General features: G+C 36.5%; 1 protein-coding gene across 6 annotated transcripts in view; it reads left to right on the forward strand.

The window, feature by feature from the left end:
* RABGAP1 (RAB GTPase activating protein 1) overlaps positions 1 to 22,632 on the forward strand; it is a 169,313-nt gene that overhangs the window by 66,133 nt on the left and 80,548 nt on the right. For all 6 annotated transcript variants that reach the window (XM_027556208.1, XM_027556211.1, XM_027556207.1 and 3 more), the window contains 3 exons: positions 5,122 to 5,296; positions 8,859 to 8,952; positions 12,951 to 13,101. In XM_027556208.1, the coding sequence (XP_027412009.1) occupies positions 5,122 to 5,296; positions 8,859 to 8,952; positions 12,951 to 13,101 (420 nt within the window). The remainder of the gene's footprint in view (positions 1 to 5,121; positions 5,297 to 8,858; positions 8,953 to 12,950; positions 13,102 to 22,632) is intronic.

Raw genomic sequence — 22,632 nt, forward strand, 5'->3', positions numbered from 1 at the left:
GAGTTTCTCTTTCAGTATCCTATCATTTTGCCTTTTCATACTGTTCATGGGGTTCTCAAGGCAAGAATACTAAGTGGTTTGCCATTCCCTTCTCCAGTGGACCACATTCTGGACCAATTTCCATAGTGATCCATATTCCATAGTGAGGATAGTGTTTATATTTTATAGATCCAAAGATGTAAAATAGATTTTATGGGATGTCATTTGAACAAGTTTTATACCATAAGCCTTCTAAGACTGTTAGCCAAGGTTCTTCCCATAGATATGTACTTATTTTGTCTTTCTTTCTATAAGAGAATTTTGGGGATTTAAGTCAAATTAAACATAATTTGAAATTTTAACCTCTTTGCAGTTTTCATTAGACAGAAAAGGAAACACTGCTACAGACAAAATTTCTTAAATATTCAATATGTAGTTTCTGGTTTTTCCCATAAGTATGGGAAAACATGGAGAAGGAAATGGCAACCCACTCCAGTATTCTTGCCTGGAAAATTCCATGGACAGAGGAGCCCAGAGAGCTACAGTCCATGGGGTCGCAAAAGAGTCTAACACATCTTAGCTACTAAACAGCTTGGAAAAACAATTATAGAAACGTTATTAAAAATGCATGTTTAAAAATTTATTCTTTTTCCTTTCCCTAAAATTATCTGGTGACTCAGTAGCTCCTTTTTAGCCTGGAACCCTTCCCAACTGTGGGAATTCCTATATTAAGATGGCATCATATTAGAGAAGAAACTTTTAAAATTAGTGAGGAAAGAAAGAGGAAGAAATGGTCCAAAGACTAGATTTTCCAACAGTAACATAAGGTGAATAAAAGACCAACTAATCATTCTTAAATTCTTAAAATTATAGAATTACAGAATTTGCATTGCTAAAGACACTGAAAGATATAAACGTCTGAATGCAGAGTTCCAAAGAATAGCAAGAAGAGATAAGAAAGCCTTCTTCAGCGATCAATGCAAAGAAATAGAGGAAAACAACAGAATGGGAAAGACTAGAGATCTCTTCAAGAAAATCAGAGATTCCAAAGGAACATTTCATGCAAAGATGGGCTTGATAAAGGACAGAAATGGTATGGACCTAATAGAAGCAGAAGATATTAAGAAGAGATGGCAAGAATACACGGAAGAACTGTACAAAAAAGATCTTCACGACCCAGATAATCACGATGGTGTGATCACTGACCTAGAGCCAGACATCCTGGAATGTGAAGTCAAGTGGGCCTTGGAAAGCATCACTACGAACAAAGCTAGTGGAGGTGATGGAATTCCAGTTGAGCTATTTCAAATCCTGAAAGATGATGCTGTGAAAGTGCTGCACTCAATATGCCAGCAAATTTGGAAAACTCAGCAGTGGCCACAGGACTGGAAAAGGTCAGTTTTCATTCCAATCCCTAAGAAAGGCAATGCAAAAGAATGCTCAAACTACTGCACAATTGCACTCATCTCGCACACTAGTAAAGTAATGCTCAAAATTGTCCAAGCCAGGCTTCAGCAATATGAAGAATATGAAGAATATGAACCATGAACTTCCTGATGTTCAAGCTGGTTTTAGAAAAGGCAGAGGAACCAGAGATCAAATTGCCAACATCCGCTGGATCATAGAAAGAGCAAGAGAGTTCCAGAAAAGCATCTATTTCTACTTTATTGACTATGCCAAAGCCTTTGACTGTGTGGATCACAGTAAACTGTGGAAAATTCTGAGAGATGGGAATACCAGACCACCTGATCTGCCTCTTGAGAAATTTGTATGCAGGTCAGGAAGCAACAGTTAGAACTGGACATGGAACAACAGACTGGTTCCCAAGAGGAAAAGGAGTTCGTCAAGGCTGTATATTGTCTCCCTGCTTACTTAAGTTATATGCAAAATACATCATGAGAAATGCTGGTCTGGAAGAAACACAAGCTGGAATCAAGATTGCCGGGAGAAATATCAATAACCTCAGATATGCAGATGCCACCACCCTTATAGCAGAAAGTGAAGAGGAACTAAAAAGCCTCTTGATGAAGGTGAAAATGGAGAGTGAAAAAGTTGGCTTAAAGCTCAACATTCAGAAAACGAAGATCATGGCATCCGGCCCCATCACTTTATGGGAAATAGATGGGGAAACAGTGTCAGAGTTTTTTTGGGGGGGCTCCAAAATCACTGCAGATGGTGACTGCAGCCATGAAATTAAAAGACGCTTACTCCTTGGAAGGAAAGTTATGACCAACCTAGATAGCATATTCAAAAGCAGAGACATTACTTTGCCAACAAAGGTCCGTCTAGTCAAGGCTATGGTTTTTCCTGTGGCCATGTATGGATGTGAGAGTTGGACTGTGAAGAAGGCTGAGCGCCGAAGAATTGATGCTTTTGAACTGTGGTGTTGGAGAAGACTCTTGAGAGTCCCTTGGACTGCAGGGAGATCCAACCAGTCCATTCTGAAGGAGATCGGCCCTGGGATTTCTTTGGAAGGAATGATGCTAAAGCTGATACTCCAGTACTTTGACCACCTCATGCGAAGAGTTGACTAATTGGAAAAGAGTCTGATGCTGGGAGGGATTAGGGGCAGGAGGAGAAGGGGACGACAGAGGATGAGATGGCTGGATGGCATCACTGACTCGATGGATGTGAGTCTCAGTGAACTCCAAGAGTTGGTGATGGACAGGGAGGCCTGGCGTGCTGCAATTCGTGGGGTCGTAAAGAGTTGGACACGATTGAGCAACTGATCTGATCTGAAATACACTGTAGGGGTCTTAAAATGTTTTATAAATTTATTATTTTATAAATGAAGAAGCTAATGTCTGAAAGACTAATTGATGTGTCCAGTGTTCATAGACAAGTAATTAGTATAACCATCCATGTTGGAAACCCAAGCTTCTATCTGTGCATGTACTTGCTGTGTGTGTGTGTGCATGCGCATCTGTGCGTGCATTCAATCACATCTGACTCTTTGTGACCCCAGGGACTGTGGCCTACTAGTTTCCTCTGTCCATGTAATTTTCCAACCAAGAATAGTGGAATGGGTTGCAATTTCCTACTCCAGGGAATCTTCCCAACCCAGGGAGCAAACCCAAGTCTGTTGCATTGGCAGGCAGATTCTTTACCACTGTGCTGCCTGGGAAGCCTGTGTGTATGTATTCGTGGGCATACTCACTCATATGCAGTATTTCACTGTACCTCTCAAGATAGAAAATGATTTCTGTGCTAGAACTCTTGAACTGCTAGATCAGGACCCACAGGTTACTGAACTATTCCTGAGATGTATGATAACTTGTTAAGATGGTACTACTAGGTTTCTCTTTTGTAAAAGTAGATTTTTCTTTTTGTATTTAACAAATCATCTTGACTCCATATTTATCTGACTTCCAATGGACAGGATTGCTCTGGTCACTATTACTCAAAGGGGAGTTCAAGGTGAAGTGCAGGGGTTGTTAACGTTTATATAGTTTCTGGGGAAAAAATTTTTTAAGGTAATAAGTTATGTTGATCTTTGAACTATTTTAGAAAGAAATTAAGTAATGTTTTAGAGAATAAGCAAAAACAAAAGTAAATCCTTTGACCAATCTAAGCAGAATATTTGAAAGTTAAAAATCATAATTGCAAATTTAGAATGAACATATGTCATAGATTTTAATATAATTCATTAAGTAATGAGGGAACCAGTAAGATGGTAAAACTGGTTCCAAGTATTTGAGGAACTTGAATTTATATAGTCTTTTCTTAGGAAAAAAAAATTAGAACAAGATTGTTGGGATAGAAACAAAACTGTTTAATGTACTGTAGGTAACCTTTGGGTTATCTTTTCTGTTGTACAGAAATTATTTGTTTAGCCATTGGTCACAAACCTAGAGGTTAATATGTAATTTCACAGAGTCTGGGTCCTTTAATTAATAGTAAGTAATTAAGTCATTTGTTCATCTTGAAAATTTAATAATCCTTTGTACATGTTAAAACAGTCAGCACATCTGATCTGTGGGTCAAATCTGGCCTGACTGGTTGGTATAAAAAAGTTTTGAAACATAGTCATGCTCACTGTCTATGACTGCTCTTGTACCGTAATGGTAGAGTTGAGGAGTTGCAGCAGAGACTACTGGCCCACATAGACTAAAATATTTACTGTTTGGCCCTTTACAGAAAAGTTTACCAACTACTTAATTAAACAGTGCTTCAGGATGCTGTTGAAAGGACCTGTTGCTACTATGTTAGCCTTCTAGGATTGGGGTAGTTTTTCTTAAGAATCCAAATAAACATTAAGAAGATGGTAATATCTGCTCTCTGCCTGATATTTCTAATGAACCTCTTATTGCCCTCCCCCTTCTGTATCTTTAATTCATGCATGTGTATCTTTCTCTTTGGTGTTGCTGCCTTTCTGTTCTAGTTTTCTCTCTTTATTTTCCTACAGTTCTGTCTTTTCATCCTGCTCTGTATTTCACTCTTTTTTTCCTCCTCCTTAAACTGACTGTAATATGGAATATTAATGTATGTAAATATTGTACTGGTAAAATTTTGTATTCCCTACTCTTAATTTTTTTTAGATCAGTTTAAAATGTTATGTGCTTACCTCAAGATAAACCCAAAATACAAAACAATTTCAGTTATCAAAAATTTTGTGAACTCCATTGATCTCTTTTCTGTCATTTACCTCTCCTCCCACCACTTGTAGCTTTCAGTTGGAAGAAAAGTTACCTATTCTGTTATCACTAGGCCAAAGGATTTGGTGGTAGGGGCATGGAGATAAGACATTCTTAGTTTTAAACTGTGTGTTTTAGATTATTTCTAAAACATTTTTAATATACAGTTTTATATAGGAAACCTTGAGCAAAATTTTAACATAACTGGGAAGCTACCGAACAGTTAACTTTTTAAGTTAACTTACTAAATATTGGTAGTTGGATGTTTGATGATACAGTCTAAATACAGAAAATAAAATTGCAAAATTAGAATCCTATTCAGTAAATATCCTATTTTCTTAAGGGTTTTAAGCCTAAACATATGTTTTTCTGCTTAGAAAAGGTTACATTTAGTTTAAATATTAAAAGTAATACCTTTTTATTCTCAGATCCTATGTAAAATCAGAAGTAGTGCTCAATTTAGAAAAAATTTTTATCACTTGATAAATAATGTGTTTTCCTCTTTAAGATAAAGCAAAAGGAGAGAAAGAACAATACTGACACTTTATACGAAGTTGTATGCTTGGAAAGTGAATCAGAGAGAGAGAGGAGGAAAACTACAGCCAGTCCCTCCATTCGCCTGCCACAGTCAGGATCTCAGAGTTCAATGATACCTTCTCCTCCAGAAGATGATGAAGAGGAAGGTAAATTGTAGGGAGAACTTAATTTCTATTTTGGGTGGTGTACACAGACCATTACAGTTTTATCAGGGAAGTGATAAAGTGACATAGTGTTTTGAATACTTTTAAAAAATGTTTATGAGAGTCTATGCAAAGGACTATGGGAGATAAAAAATGATTGCCATTGGACTTTCTTTGAGGTAATTATAGCCAAGTTAGAAAAAATGAGATTTATAATTAGTGCTTTTTTTAAAAAGAATCAGTCTCTGCTAGCTTAGTGAATTAATACAGCACATTTTTAGAGCAAATTTGACACAGCTTCTGCCTAAATAAATGTTTCCATCTCAACTGATTTATACATTATTGGATTTTCACACTGATAAATACTAGGAATCAACCAGTTCTTTTTTTTTTTTTCTCCTCCCTCTTTTTCATGATTATGTCTGTGAATTGTTCTGTCAGTTCTGTGTCAGAGTGAGAAATGGAGGGAAGGAATACAGGAAAAATGAAAGTTTGGAAGGCATTTTGTACCAGAGCTTTATTTTTAAGGGCAAAACCAAGCTGATTATGAAAAGTCGTAAGAGGTATGCATCTATGTGAGGTTCACAGGGAGTGTTCTGGAAATTCATAGGAGAGAATTCAGTTTTCATTGTGGAGTATGTGGTGGAGCACCGTGACTCTTTTTTTAGCTGGAACTTTCAAAGTGCAGGGAGAATTCAGAGATAAATGTGCTGGTTTGGACACTTCTGGCTAAAAAAAGTACATTAACAGAAGCATCAGGGTGATAGGAATGTTTGATTGGGGTAGAAGAAATATGTGTCCATGATTATATGTACTTTTTCCAAGTTTAGAGCAAGTGCTGACTTCCCAATTCCTGTTCTTCCCCATAACTTCTACTTTTCCTATAACTAATCAACTTAGGATCATTTATTGGCAATGTTAATGGCCACCAGTTGCTAGATGCTTAGTGTGGTAGACAGACACTTTGTTTATGAAGTAAGATAATACTTTGTTTATATAATCCACACAAATTCCTGAAAAATAAGACTTATTTTGAACATAAGGAAAGTGAGTTTGCCTAATGTCGCAATATTTAGAAATTGGCAGGGAGGATTTTAATCCAGGTTTGTGAATTAGCAGTCTGAGCTCTATTGTGTTATCATCTATGAGCATGCATTCACATAAAGCATTTTGAAGTGCAAAGAAGGCACAAATGTTTTTGAAAAGTTAGTATACAGTTTAGAGTCTCCTGCAGAGACAATTTAAGTCATGTTTTAAGTCCAGGAAGGGTCAAATTGTTCCTCCTGTTTGAAATTGACCATATAACTGGTTCTGGAGACTTGGAGTTTTCCTTTGTGTCAACATTGCTTAAGATGCAGAGCAAATAAAAATTTACAGAACTTTCCTCCCTTTAAGACTTGGCAAAAGTTCAGAAAGACACACCATTTATTGTGAAACCAGAGACTGTGCAAATCTCCATATTATAGGTGTTAAAGGATATCTACCAGTTAAAAAGAAATTTGGGCCCAGCTAATAGATAACATCAAGACTGAGATGTAGTTCTAGTCTATAATAGGCACGGTGTTTTTAATATAATTGAGGGGATTCAGAAGGCCTCTGCTGACAGCACTTAACTGGGGAGAGAGAAGGACTAAGGGCAGGTGGCAGTCCATGGGAGAATCAGGATCATTAGAACAGAAGCTCTGTAAAGGAAGAGAGTGTATCCCTTTCTGTTCCATGTTGTTTCCGTGGTGTGTAGTCCAATTCCTGGTATATAATAAATGCTCAGTAAATATTAGCAAGATGAGTAGCCTTCCTAGATCCATTTCCATAGTGAAAAGTTAATGACGAGACTGCAGCCATACCATCTCTTCATTCTATCTAATCCAGTGTACAAACCAGGGAACTTGGTCCTGTTGTGATGTTTGCTCCCTGAAAAGAAATGGCTATAGTCCTCTAAAGAGCCTCCTTATCCATTGGCCATTTGTGCTTACAGGGCAGGAAGCCAGCAGTTATAAAGGGGAGGTGTTCAGAGGCAACATTCTGAACACATCCAAACAATAAAAGAGAATTTTGTAAGATAAGTCTTCCTAATCTCTTTAAAGGAATTATCTCTTGTAAATTTTAATACATTTTAAAATAGCTGCCATCACCCAAAGACATTGTGTTATATTGACATTTTTAATGAGTGGAGAATTACTTGAGGCATTTAGAGTACGGCCAGCTCTGGAAAGTAGTGAAGCAGAGGGACGTTATCTCAGTGCCCTTGAGCCTTTCTCTTTTCCTTATTCATCTGCGGAGGTCTCACTTATATTCAGTCTGTCTTCTTCCCGAACTCATTGTGAAAACTGCTGATAATGTTCAAGATATTATAATGTAAATAAATTTAGTAATAAATATCCTGGATTTCTGAACCTTTAAAATCAGTACAGATATACTATCACTAAAGGGATGCCAATTCATGATATAATCATCAAGCGATGTTAAGATCCAAACTTTTTTTTTTTTAAGATACAAAGTTTTTAAAGGCAGGTTAAACAAAAACATTTAGAAACAGCATTGATTGAGTTGACATGGAAACAAGTACTGTTTTACCCAACTAGTGCAAATGTCAGTTGGAAAAACCATTTTGGGAGGCAGTTGGTCATAAGTTTCAGAATCCTTAAAAGCATACATTTTTTTAACTCAGGAAGTTCCCTTCTGGGCATATACCCAATAAAAACAATGAGATCTGTTCATCCTAATACTATTTGTAGCAAAAAGTTGAAAACTCCCTAAGTGTCCAACAAAAAAGATTAAGTAAATCTTATTTTCCCACTACTTTCATTACTTTTTTCATTTCTCTCACATTCCTTTATTATCATTATCACTTTTTTTCATTGTCTTTAAATCTTATAATCCTTAAATTTGTATTCAGATTTACATTTCCTGATTACTTGAACAAAGTTTGAAATGATTCATCTTGGTCCTTTTTAGAAAGTATTTTTATGCTTTCTATTAATCCATGCCAGTATAGAAAATTTAGAAAGTCATAAAAACATAAAAGAGGAAAGAAAAAACCATAGCTCTATAAGATTTAGTTCTTATTTTAATTTTATGTGCACTTAATATTTTGCCAAATCATTATGTTAAAAAGTGTCAACACAAGTTTGGATTGTAAACGTACATCAAAATTTATTCAAATACTCTCTGCTTTTCTATTTTGGAAGCTTATGCATGTGTGTTTTGTGCTTTTAGCTGTTATACGTAAGACTGCTATATATTTTCATGTGTGACATTGTTTGCTGTGAAACAGGTAAGAGAACATACCATACTTTGAGTCCTATCATTTTATAGTCATATGGCTCTTTTTTCAGTTGACATTATATAGGCATATATAAAAAGGAAGAGAATTAAAGAGTTTCAGCAACATTCCACCTAGGGCCACTTTTACTTTTCTTGTATTTATGACTATATGCTTAGAGAGAAGTTATGATACTGTGCTCCCAATGAAATCTTTCAAATTTGACTGTTACATTTCCAGGTCATTCTTCTGGCTAGCATAGCTACCTCTATTATCCTTTTTTGTGTGTTTTGTTTATTAAAGATAACGATGAGCCTCTCTTGAGTGGATCTGGTGATGTATCCAAAGAATGTGCAGAAAAAATTCTTGAAACATGGGGAGAACTGCTGTCTAAATGGTAAGTTGTGATAGAATAGTTCTCCTTTCCAGTTCTTATGTTATGGGTAGGGAATTTTGCCAAACATTTTTCAGTTTTGGAGCTGATAATAAAAACCTAAGTATGAGGTTCACATTCGAGAATCTCTGTTGGTAGAGGTTTATAAGGGTAATGAAGTCGTGAAGATCTGAAATCAGCTTTCAAAATATCAGAAACCTAGTAAGCTTTCAGTGCTGCAGAAATATTTATGCAAACATGGAATCCATGGAGAAAATAATTAAGGAAAGAAGTCACTTATATTGAAGTGGGTAGGAATTGCTGATTGGTTAAGATAATACACAGTAGTTAAGGCAATACACAGTAATCAGGAAAGCTTAGAAGATACACAATGCATAGAACCATGATAGAGACTGCAGTGGGATTTTTCCCTATCTCTGTTATATGCCTCAAGTGACAGAGCAGAATGTTATAAACATGGTATATATTTATTGCTCTACCAATTAGTAACACTTGTAAAATTCAGGAATTTCTCATCAGCTCAAGAGACAGTTTGATGACAGTGTTAAGAAATATCCTATAGACTGTCTAAAAAGAGTACACTTGCTTCAGGTAATCTATTAGTGAAATCAGAGACATTCTGGTAAATCAGGTTGGTGAGACGTTTATGTCGTTTACTTTCCCCACTGTGTAGGATGCCAGTATATGCTGAAAAGAGCTGAACTTGAAAATGATCTGAGCAGTTTTCTGTTTCTGACTTTCTGGTTCTTAGGGTTATCATACCAACTCCCCCATGGACCTGCTACTTGGAGTCTGATTTTTCTCTGAAGTTTTAACTATTGAAACCTTCACTCTGCTCTTAGTAAAATTGTGTCTCAGCATTAAAAACAAACTTCATGCCCTTAAGGGCTGGGACTATAATGGGCATCATCTGCTTCTAGCACTCTCACAAAGCTTTACACTTTCGGTAAAACACTCTCCAATTGGGAAATGTCAAATATGTACAGGAGGAGAATGCAAACCAAAGCATGGTTTGTCTTTACACAAGTGGTTTTAATAAATGACATCTGCAGAAGCCCCCCCAGGGGAATAGTTCTCTTTTATTTTTTTACATTCCTTCAGCAATCAGGAGACAAACCTGCTGATGCTCTCATCACAATATATTTTCAGTTCAGTGAATTTGGAGTGTTTGGACTGCTGCTGGCAGAAATTTCATCTGTATAAAAAGATTTCTGCTCTAAAATAGAAACGTAATTGAGTCTTGACATGGGTTATATAATAGTGTATGTAAAATTATATAGATACAGCATTTAGACTCTAAATGCTCTAAGTTTTATAAAATGAACCCACCAGCGTTTTATACAATTGCTTGGAATTTGTTTAGTTATCAGGCTTTTGTTTATCCATATTGTTATTCTTTTGATAAAATGATATCCTTATCGTACTCCTTCAAATACGTTAACTAACTTTCCATCTGTCTCACCTATCTTCAGGATGTTTATAACTGTTTTTTTTGCTGATTCAGTCATGTGTTTAGAAGTAATAATATTTCTTCAATTTATTTTGTCATTATTTTTTCATCATTATTATATGTGTTTTACGATAGGAATCATCACCGTGTCATGGAATTTTAGAGCCTAGTAGACCTGGCTTCAGGTCCTACCTCTCCTGTTTCTAAACTGTATGATCTTGTGCAGGTCACTTAACTCTTGAGAATCTGTCTTCATTTGCAAAATATAAGTCTGTAGAACCACCATGCAGGATTATTGTAGATTAAGAATAATAGATGTTGCGATGGTAGTAATCATAGTAAGAAGTAATAGATTTACTCTGTGCCCAGTACTGTGCTAAGTTATGTGCTCTATTTCAACTATAATAACCTTATAAAATAGTATCCATTTTTATAGATGAGGAAACTGGCTTAGAGATTAAGTCAACAATTCTAGTTAGTAAACAGCAGGCTCAGAATTTTTAACACATTCAGGTCTGATTCCAAAACTGATTTAACTCTACATTAGATTTTAGTGTCAGTGTTTATAATAAATATACCTTTGTGCTCTAATTCTCCAGGTTCATTTTGATAAGAATTTTAGTGGTTAAGAGAACTAATGTCAGTAATAGTTGGCTGAGTTATCATCAGTGACAAAATTATTCTGAAAATGATTTTACCAATATAAATCAAGCTTGTGTTATCAAATAATTCTTGGGTTAGTTTTTTTTTTAAGAGCCAAATATAAATATTTTAGGTTTTGTGGTCAATAGACTCTGTTGCACCTACTCACCTCTACTGTTGCAGTGTGAAAGCAGCCATAGACAATACATAAATAAAAATGGCTTGTGTTTCAGTAAGAGTTGGTTTACAGAAACACATGGTGAGCCAGATTTGTCCCATAGGCCATAGTGTGCCAATCCTTGGATTAGATAATGGAACTACTTTAGTCCTTTCTACTTCCAACTCTTCAACTTATATATATGTGTGTGTGTGTGTGTGTGTGTATATATATTTTTTTCCCCCAAGCAAAGCCAAAACTGTGTTAAACTGTCTATAGCTCTTGTATTAAGGTGCTAGCATCATCACAGAATTAATAACTTTTAATAACTTTTAAATGTACTGTGTTTCATTCTGCTGGAGTTCTGGGAGAATTTTGAGAGAAGTCTCAAGACCTTTCTGTACAATATTTTGATAGTGGTCATTTTGTACCAGTAAGTGAAGTCGCTCAGTCATGTCCAACTCTTTGTGACCCCATGGATGGTAGCCTACCAGGCTCTTCTGTCCATGGAATTTTCCAGGCAAGAGTACTGGAGTGGGTTGCCATTTCCTTCTCCAGAAGATCTTCCCGACCCAGGGATCGAACCCACATCTCCCTCATTGTAGGCAGACGCTTTACTGTCTGAGCCACCAGGGAAGTCCTGGTAAGTTGTGCTTAAATCTGATAGCCACAGAAATTCCTCCATGTCAGAATCTTGCTTTATTGACTCAGTAATGGTGGCTCTCAAATCACAAAGCACCTGTGATGTAACAGATAGAGCATTCATTGAGCTTGAGTCTACCTCAGTCTCTTAATCAACTTCCCTGAACTTCTTTCTCCATCTGTAGAACTGGAGATACTACCACATACCTCAAATGGTTGTTGTGAGGATCGAATAAAATTAAATGCAAAAGCACTTTGTAAGTTAATACCAACACTTCTAAAAATTCTTTTTCAAGATGTTTTATTTCCCCCAGTAAAAGTATTTTAGGGAATTCCCTGGCGGTCCGATGATTAGGACTTCGGGCTTCCACTGCAGGGGGCAATGGGTTTGATTCTGGTCTGGGAACACTTGCCTGGAGAATTCCATGAACAGAAGAGCCCAGCAGGCTGCAGTCCACAAGGTCACAAAGAGTTGGCCACAACTAAGTGACTTTCATCATCATCTGAAAAATAAGATCCTGCATGCTGCAACCCCCCACCAAAGAGATGTCTTATTCCCCCCATTTTGTAGATGAAATAAATGAAGCTCCAACACTTTAGTAACTTGTTTTGACAATATAATAGTACAGTAGAAACTTTTATCCATCATAGTTATTAAAAATTTATTTAAAGCACCATAAAAACTGCTGAAAGCATTTATTTTTATATTCTTACTTAGAACAAATCTTTACCTAAAACATAAAAATATACAGTTTACTTATTAATTTTGATGCAGAGCCGAGCTCTTATCTTTAGCTATGTGTCCACTATTGAGAATTTTGCTTTGTTTTTCTTGCACAAGTCACAACCATAAAGCTGTAGTTTCCAGTTCTGATTTTTTTTTTAATTAGACCAATAATTTAGAGATACATAAGACACAGTCTGACTTCAGAATTTTTTTCTCCACCCAATCTTTTACAGTTATATTGGCCACGTCTAGTTCTAGGCTTTTTTCTTTATTAATGTTTTTTATTAAGTCTTTATATATCGTTTAGTTTAGCTTTCCTAAAAGTAACACTCTTTTAAAAGCTCTGTCTTTTATGCACTTACAGCTTATGGCTTTGTTTTTAGGCATCTCAACTTGAGCGTGAGGCCAAAGCAGTTGTCATCCTTAGTAAGAAGCGGTGTTCCTGAAGCTCTTCGAGGAGAAGTCTGGCAGCTCCTAGCAGGTTGTCACAACAATGACCACCTGGTAGAAAAATACCGAATTCTCATCACTAAGGTAAGGGGATGATAATTCAGCTTCAGCATTAGTTCCTTTAGAATTCTATTCATAAAAGATTATTCTGTCTATTCACTTACCAAGAATTTTATGTAATTCCTTTAACTAACATAAGAATAGAACTTTCAGACTTCTGGCTCAGTTATTTCCAGTGTTGGCACAAAGGAGAAGGCATAGGTTTTCTTCCTTCCTTTTCACCTCAGAGGCAAAAGATGGCCTCTGCCCTTTGTGTATAGGTCAGTTGTGCTGTGCTGTGTGTAAAAACTTTGCTTTATTTATTTTAATCCTTATCACCCTTCCCAGAAATGTGCTGTTTGTAAGTAATGGCCTAGTCCTATTTTTTTTTTTTTTTTTTTTTTTTTACAATTGTAAGAACATGGTTCTATCATCTTAAACCATGTTCCCTTTCAGTTCATTCCTCTAAACTGAATTCTCAATTTTTATGGTATCCCCTTCTCAAGTTGATGAATTCCTCAAGGTTTTGCAAGTGAAGCAACGCAACTATTCTTTGTATAGGCATGCAGAAATTTAATTTTCTGCTAGGTCAGGCAGTGGTTTGCGCCTTTTGCACCCATGTTAACTGGTTTTAAGCTTTGCTTTTGTTTTCCAAAATTCTTAAAATCTTCATCTTTAGGAAGCGGTTTCTTTGATGGTATAGAAATTTCAAACCTGAGTTATGAATGAACTGCTCAGAATTCTCAATAATATATGAGAATTTTTCAGTGTGACAAAGTAATAGGACTTCTTTTAAAAATATACTAAACCTTATGAGAAGTGAATAATACTGATATAAAACTACTTTTTCTTTTCTTTTAGTACTTTGTAGGTAAGGATAGAATTCGAACATGAAGTCAGATCTTTCCTCACCAGAATAATGACTTTTATTTGCTCAAAATATTTTTCGTCAAGAAAAATGTTCTCAAGAACTAACGTTCTGATTCCCTTGATTGTGTCAGTGTAATTGTTTAACCCACTATATTGAGTGCCTATTACAATTGCAGTGTTGGAGCTATGAAGTCAAACAAAAGCAGTTAACATAAGTTGTGTGGTAATCTGGAAAAGCACAGTAGAAACCATCAAAAGGAGTGACTAATTCCGCATGGGGGGATAGGAAGAGTGTTTATCAGGAATATAATGTTTAAGATGGGTTTCAGAAAAGACCTTACCAGGCATGAAAGAATGACAGAGTGTTGTACTCATAGTATCATTGGAAACATGGAAGAACAGGGTACGCAATGTGTGAGAGACTAGCAAAGGTACAGCTAGTTCATTGTTTTCTTTTATTTGCAAGTCCTGTTAGGTAATTGTAACATTTTGAAGTCCTTTGAAATGTTTGGCCAAAAATTATTTCTTAAGTATTTTTGGTGTGGCTACTCATACAGATAATTTAAAGACATGGAATATTCTCTTTTTGTGGTTCCATGAAAATGGTGATACCTGTTTCTCAAAGAAGAACCTGGTAGTTAGATGATGTGTTAAAAGATCAGCTCTTAACAATATCTGATACATTTGATTAATGTTTTATATATGCTGGTGTCATGTCAAGTTTATATTTCACATTAAACTTACTGTGGATGATAGAAACCAGAAAGCTTTCTAAAAGATGTATATTAAATTGCTGACATGTAATCAGAATGTACAAGTCATTTAACCATCATAATATTAGTTGATGCTGTTTTGTTTTATTCTATAGTGTTACATAGGTTAAATACAAGATATATATTGGCTATATCTATAAAACTAGGTTTTTCTGTCTTCCTAGAAATAGTTATCACTGTAATTGACATTTTAAAATTTGCTCTGATTTTTTTTTTGAGTCGTAAAACTACATATTTTTAAATTTATTTCTACAGCAAGCTGTGATTTACATAGGCTTAAATACACAAATTGACAGCTCGATGACATTTTACATGTTAATACACTGCTCTGATCACTACCAAAAGAAAGAATATGTCCACCACTTCAAAAAGTTATTTTTGTCCCTGTCTAGTTGTAACCACCCCTACTCCACCCCTGAAAAACCAATACTGTGTTCTGACTTCTCTTTCTCTAGATTAGTTTTGATTGTTCTTGAACTTCATTTAAAAACAATGATACAGTCATGTAGCATGTACTTGTTTGTATCTGACTTTTTCTGCTCATCCATTTTGGGAGTATATCAGTAGTTTTTTGTTTTTTTTTTAAGATTTTTAAAAATTCATTTTTGGCTGCACTGGGTCTTCGTTGCTGCATGCAGGCTTTCTCTAGTTGTGGTGAGTAGGGCTACTCTTCTGGTTGTGGTGCTTGGGCTTGTCGGTGGGGTGGCTTCTCATTGTGGAGCATGGGATCTAGAGCACAGGCTCAGTAGTTGTGGCCCACCGGCTTAATTGGTCCAAGACACATGGGATCTTCCCGGACCAGGAGTCAAACCCATGTCCTCTGCGTTGGCAGGCAGATTCTTAACCACTGGACTATCAGGGAAATCCAAGTAGTTCGTTTTTTATTCGTTTTCATTTTTTTAGTTGCTGCAAATATTCCATTGTATGAATAAATCACACTTTAAAAAATCTATTCTGGTATTATAGATGTTTTGTTTCTTGTTTTAGCTTTTATAAAGTTGCTGTGAACATTCTTGCATATAACAGGTGCTATGATCTGAAGGTGTCCTTTAAAATTCATGTTGGAACTTATCCATTATACCAAGGCGATATTGAAAAAGTAGGGCCTTTGGGAGGTGACTCGATCATGAGGGCAGAATCCTCATGCTAGGGTTAGCACCCTTATAAAAGAGTCAAGGGAAAGCTCCCTCACCTTCCACCATGTGAGGACACAACTAGAAGTTGGCAGTGTGCCACCCAAAAGGGAGCCTTCACCTGAGCCCAACTGTGTGGCACCCTGATCTTAGACTTCTAGCCTCCAGAATGGTGAGCAATGAAATTCTGCTGTTCATAAGCTGTCCATTCTGTGGTATTTTGTTATAGAAACCCAGATAGACTAAATCAGTGCAATTTTTTATTCAGTCATTGTGCTATTGCTAGGCATTTATTTTGTTTTCAATTTTCAGTCTCTAAATGATGTTTACTAAACAACCTTACACAATGTTCCAAATCTTTGACTTTTATGGAATAGTCTCAGTAGTGTGGTTACTGGATCAGAGGGTAATACGTTTTTTAAACTTGCTATTTAATTTTTGTATGTAATTTACTTATATCCAGCTTGCTTCTCTGAAAGGCTGTGGCAGTTCATGGTTTCACCAGCAATGTAGGAAAGTGCCTATTAGCCCATATCCCAGACAGTATTTGATATCACTATAATTTTTGCTGTCAGTGGATGTAAATGATGCCATTATGTCTTTAGTTTGCAATTCCCTGACTACAAGTAAATTTGAGTGATTTGCTCTTCCATGAATTATCTCTTTGTATTCTTTGTATATTTTTCTATTAATTATAAGATGTCAGTTTATAAGTACTTTATATGATTACCTATATTAATTCTTTGTAACTTCATTATATACTTTTCTAGAATTTGAGATTTATATTGACTTTATAGTTTTATGCCATACAAAACATTTTCAATTTTTATGTAGAAAATTGTGTCTTGGTTGAGGTTTATCCTACCTCGAGATTTTGTAAATGTACTTTCCAGCATTTCCTTGTGAAATTTTTATTGTATGTGTTACATTTGTACATCTTTAATCCATCTGAAATTTATTTTTGTACATGGCATATGATAGCAGTCCAATTTTACTTTCTCCCAGATGGCTAACCAGTTGTGCTACTTCTATTTTCCTACTGAGTAGAACTACCATCTTTGTTAATCTTAAATTCTCATACATGCTAGGATTAATCTCTAGCTTGTTCAATTTGATGTTTATGTGTTCCTATACCAGTATGGTTTTGGTTTTGGTTAAAGAGACTTTGAGTTATGTTCTATTATCTGGTAAAGCAAGTCTTTTTCTTCATTGTTTCCCAAATAATTTTCTTACCTATTTTTGCATATGTAATTTTCCATATAAACTTTAAAATCATTTTCTCCAGTCTCACCATCATCCTGTAAGGTTATATAAGGATTCTAGTTTGAATTACATTTAATTTATATATTAATTTACGTTACAAGTTACATTGTTATAATATATTTACATCTGGGAATATAGTATGTCTTTCCATTTGCCCAGATCTTATGTTTGTTAAGACTTCTTTCATATATGTTTTATTCCTCTTTAGTTAAATTTATTCCTAAGAATTATCTTAGAGTGTTCTTGCTATACCAAATGGAATTTTTTTTTCTGATTTCCATTTCTAAATAGCTAATTGCTACAATAGAGAATAGACTTTTTAAAATTCTCTATCCATGTACTTCTTGATATTTTGATTAATCCTCCTGTTTATACTAGCATCCTTTGAGATTTTCAGATATATGATAATAGCAAAAACAGTTTCACTTCTTTTTTCACTATTTATGCAGGTTGCTAAATTTTCCTATTTTTCTATTTGATAGAAACATTAAGACAGTGTTTAATGATGATGGTGATAAGTAGCATCACTATTGAGTTCCTGATTTTAATTAAAATGATCTTAGTTTTTCAGACTTCTGGAAAGCATGCTATTCACTTGGGTTGCTTTTTTTATTGTAAGTACTTTTTATTTGATTTAAGTGATTTATTCTATCCAGAGTTTGCTTTTTTTAATTAGGAATGTCTACTGAAATATCTACCAGGCTTCCCTGGTGGCTCAGATGGCAAAGAATCTGCCTGCAATTACAGGCGACCCAGGTTCCATCCCAGGGTCGAGAAGATCCCCTGGAGGAGAAAATGGTTACCCACTCCTGTATTTTTAACCTGGAGAATCCCATAGGCACAGGAGCCTGGAAGGCTGCAGTCCATGGGGTCTCAGTCTAACATGACTGAGTGACTAACACACACACTGAAATTTTATGAAGGAATTTTTCAGCACTTAAATATGATTTTCTTTAATTTGTTGATGAAGTAGATACATTATCAACATATAATAGACTTCTTGATACTGAACTACCTTTGGCTTCATGGAATAAATTTCTGTAGACCAAATACTCCTGGATTCTTTGTTTTCTTTTCCTACTGGTCTTGACAGAGGGTTTCTCAACCATAGTCTCTAGTTAGAGCTTGTCAGACGCAGGGTGAGGAAACTAGTAAATAAGCCACTCATATGGCCTCATACATACAGTGTCAGACTTTATTTTTTTGGGCTCCAAAATCACTGCAGATGGTGACTGCAGCCATGAAATTAAAAGACACTTACTCCTTGGAAGGAAAGTTATGACCAACCTAGATAGCATATTCAAAAGCAGAGACATTACTTTGCCAACAAAGGTCCATCTAGTCAAGGCTGTGGTTTTTCCTGTGGTCATGTACGCATGTGAGAGTTGGACTGTGAAGAAAGCCGAGTGCTGAAGAATTGATGCTTTTGAACTGTGATGTTGGAGAAGACTCCTGAGAGTCCCTTGGACTGCAAGGAGATCCAACCGGTCCATTCTAAAGGAGATCAGTCCTGGGTGTTCTTTGGAAGGAATGATGCTAAAGCTGAAACTCCAGTACTTTGGCCACCTCATACGAAGAGTTGACTCATTGGAAAAGACCCTGATGCTGGGAGGGATTAGGGGCAGGAGGAGAAGGGGATGACAGAGGATGAGATGGCTGGATGGCATCACTGACTCGATGGACGTGAGTCTCAGTGAACTCCGGGAGTTGGTGATGGACAGGGAGGCCTGGCGTGCTGCGATTCATGGTGTCTCGAAGAGTCGGAGACGACTGAGCGACTGATCTGATCTGAACTGATGGCCTCTCTTACTCCCAGCTATAAGATTTACAGCTCCTTGGTTCTGATGAGTCAAATAAATTGGAATTTAGAATGGAGGAAAAATAGGGTACTTTCTGGTTTCCAACTTCCAGAATCATCCTCTGGTCTGTCTTTATTTTGGTTATTTTTTCACCTTTTATATCAATGACTCTATTTTGTTTTGCTTTGTACCAGAAATTTACATCAAAAGGCTGCCTTAAAGGATTCTTTTAATACAACAATGAAATAGCAACCTATTCTAATGTTTCTCTTTCCTTCTGTTAGTTAGCTTTGTCTTCTCTGAAGTCTATTTGCATTGTTTTCTCTAGTTATTTTAGTGGCAAGTGTTTTGCCGTGAATTTCAGGCTTTTATCCAGAACCTAAACTATTAGTAAGCCCAGATAATCAGTATTTATGTTTCTAATTGTCCAAAGGAAGTCTTTGGACATTTTACCAGTCTGGAAAATTTTAATTTGAATATCTAACTATAATTTCATTATTTTGCAGATTGTTCTAATTAAAAATCTTTCTAGTGGTTTTGGTAATAGTTAAGGATTAATAGTCCTGGGTGTACTTTGGAAGGATTGATGCTAAAGCTGAAACTCCAGTACTTTGGCCACCTCATGCAAAGAGTTGACTCATTGGAAAAGACTGATGCTGGGAGGGATTGGGGGCAGGAGGAGAAGGGGACGACAGAGCATGAGATGGACAGGGAGGCTTCTTGTGCTGCAGTTCATGGGGTCACAAAGAGTCGGACACGACTGAGCGACTGAACTGAACTGAAGGTTTCAATAAGCTTTAATGATGAGAACCTCCTGTTGATACTAAACAAAAAGGTAGCAAGTTAGCAAATAAAGCACTGGCCATGAAGTTAGGCAGCATGAGTACTAGTGTCAGCTCTGCCACTGGCTTATATGAACTCAAATGAAGTTCTGCACCTGTGACTATTAATTTCCTTTTCTGTGAAATGAAGTTGCTGAAGTAAATGGTTGAGCTTCTTTTAAGCTTTAACATTCTGGAAAAATGAAATACCATGTTTGAGACCTGCCGCCAAAATAGCTCATGATTCTACTGTTTCACAATTCAGTGCTCTTGCTATGTGATTTTGTAAGAAAACAGATTGTCGGGGGACTTTCAGAACTTTATTATCTGTTCCCATATAGCAGTTGCTGTAGTAGGTCTGCTGTAGTTTTGAATGTTCATGTCTCCCCAAAGTTCATATATTGAAATCCCTAACACCCCGTACCCTCAACAGTGTGATGATGTTTGGAGGTGGGACCTTTGAGAGGAAATAGATCAAGGAGGTGGAGCCCTCATGAATGGGATTAGTATCCTTATTAAAAAAGACCCTAGAAAGCTCCCTTGCCCCTTCTGTCCTATGAGGACACAGTATAAAATATCTATGATACTCAATCTGCCGCCACCTTGGTCTTGGACTTTTCAGTGTCCAGAACAATGAGAAATAAATTTGTTGTTCATAGGCAGTTCAGTCTGTGGTATTTTTGTTATAGCATTCTAATGTCTAAGACACTGTTCCTTTAAATTGTTCTTTGTGAAAGTAATTTTTAAGTCTCCATATCCCGTCTTGGTAAATTCATGTATCCTCTTTGAGTTTCTGTAAGTCATATCTGTCCAGGCAGTTTTCAAGATCTTTTTATGTTATGAGACTATAATTCAATTTATTATGTATCAACCTAATAATTACCAGTGAATTAAGTTGTTGTCATACTAGAATTTTACTTGAAAGGTCTTCATGTCCAAAAACAGAATTGCCTGTTGTATTATAGGTATTTCTTATTCAGTCAGTCAGAAATACCTTTGAAAGCCTGCTGTGTGTCAGCCTGTGTGTTAAGGTCTTACGGATATGCCCATAAATAAAATGTACCTGTTTTTTGGTTTAGGGGAATCTACAATCTAAAGTAGACAATTAACTAACCAATTGCAATAAAGTTGCATGAGGGTTATAGATAAGAAAATACATATTGTTGTGCAGCAGATGACAAGAACTTTTCATCTAAGAGTTTCATCTATGAACTCGTGTTCGTAAATTATCGAGAGAGGGTGATTATTGGGATAGGATGGGACTGCATGGCATGTTAAAAGTTGAAAACATGTTCTCAAGGATGAGAAAGAGCTTGGCAGTTTCAAAGTGTATGAAAGTAGGTGGGTAGGAGCCAGATCTTAGAAAGCTTAAATAAGGCATATTTAATACCTCAGGCAATAGGAAGTCATTTAAGCATTTTAAGAGGCAAATCATATATTCAGGTTTGGAAGGCACTATGCAGAGTGATTTAGTGTCCACCTAAAGGTAGATTGTCTGGATTCAAATCCTGGTTCTGTATTTAGGCCGTTGACATTGGGCGATTTAGCATTAAACTTTTGTTTACTGTGTGTAAAATGGTATAATAATAATATTTTATTTGTTGAGTTGTTAGTTTTATGTACTTAATAAACCACTTAATACAATGCATAGCCCCTGGTAAGTATAATCAATCTGATTTCAGTATTGACCCATCTGGTGATGTCCATATGTAGAGTCTTCTCTTGTGTTTTTGGAAGAGGGTGTTTGCTATGACCAGTGCGTTCTCTTGGCAAAACTGTTAGTCTTTGACCTGGTTCACTTTGTACTCCAAGGCCAAATTTGCCTGTTACTCCAGGTAGCTCTTGACTTCCTACTTTTGCATTCCAGTCCCCTATAACAAAGAGGACATCTTTGGGGGGTGTTAGTTCTAGAAGGTCCTATAGGTCTTCATAGAACTGTTCAACTTCTTCAGCATTGCTGGTCGGGGCATAGACTTGGATTACTGTGATATTGAATGGTTTGCCTTGAAAATGAACAGAGATCTATCATTTTTGAGATTGCATCCAAGTACTGCATTTCAGACTCTTGTGATCTATGATGGCTACTCCATTTCTTCTAAGGGATTCCTGCCCACAGTAGTAGATATAATGGTCATCTGAGTTAAATTCACCCATTTCAGTCCATTTTAGTTCGCTGATTCCTAATATGTCATTGTTCACTCTTGGCCATCTCCTGTTTGACCACTTCCAGTTTGCCTTGATTCATGGACCTAACATTCCAGGTTCCTATGCAATATTGCTGTTAGAGCATCGGACTTTACTTCCATCACCCATCACATCCACAACTGGGTGGTGTTTTTGCTTTGGCTCTGTCTCTTCATTCCTTCTGAAGCTATTTCTCCTCTCTTCTCCAGTAGCATATTGGTCACCTGCCAACCTGGGGAGTTCATCTTTCAGTGTCATAACTGTTTGCCTTTTCATACTGTTCACGGGGTTCTCAAGACAAGAATACTGAAGTGGTTTGCCATTCCCTTCTCCAGTGGACCATGTTTTGTGGCCCTACACGGCATGGTTCAGTTTCATTGAGCTAGACAAGGCTGTGGTCCATATGATCAGTTTGATTAGTTTTCTTTGATTATGGTTTTCATTCTGTCTGTCCTCTGATGGATAAAAGCTTCCTGATGGGAGAGATTGACTGAGGTGGAAACTGGGTCTTGTTCTGATGGGTGGGGCCAAGTTCAGTAAATCTTTAATCCACAATTTTCTGTTGATGGACGGGGCTGTGTTCCCTCCTTGTTGCTTGGCCTCAGGCCTCCTTGAAGTGAAGTGAAGTGAAGTCCCTCAGTCGTGTCTGACTTTTTGCGACCCCATGGACTGTAGCCTACCAGGCTCCATCCATGAGATTTTCCAGGCAAGAATACTGGAGTGGGTTGCCATT

The sequence above is a fragment of the Bos indicus x Bos taurus genome, chromosome 11 (assembly GCF_003369695.1).
Source record: "Bos indicus x Bos taurus breed Angus x Brahman F1 hybrid chromosome 11, Bos_hybrid_MaternalHap_v2.0, whole genome shotgun sequence".
Lineage (NCBI taxonomy): Eukaryota > Metazoa > Chordata > Mammalia > Artiodactyla > Bovidae > Bos > Bos indicus x Bos taurus.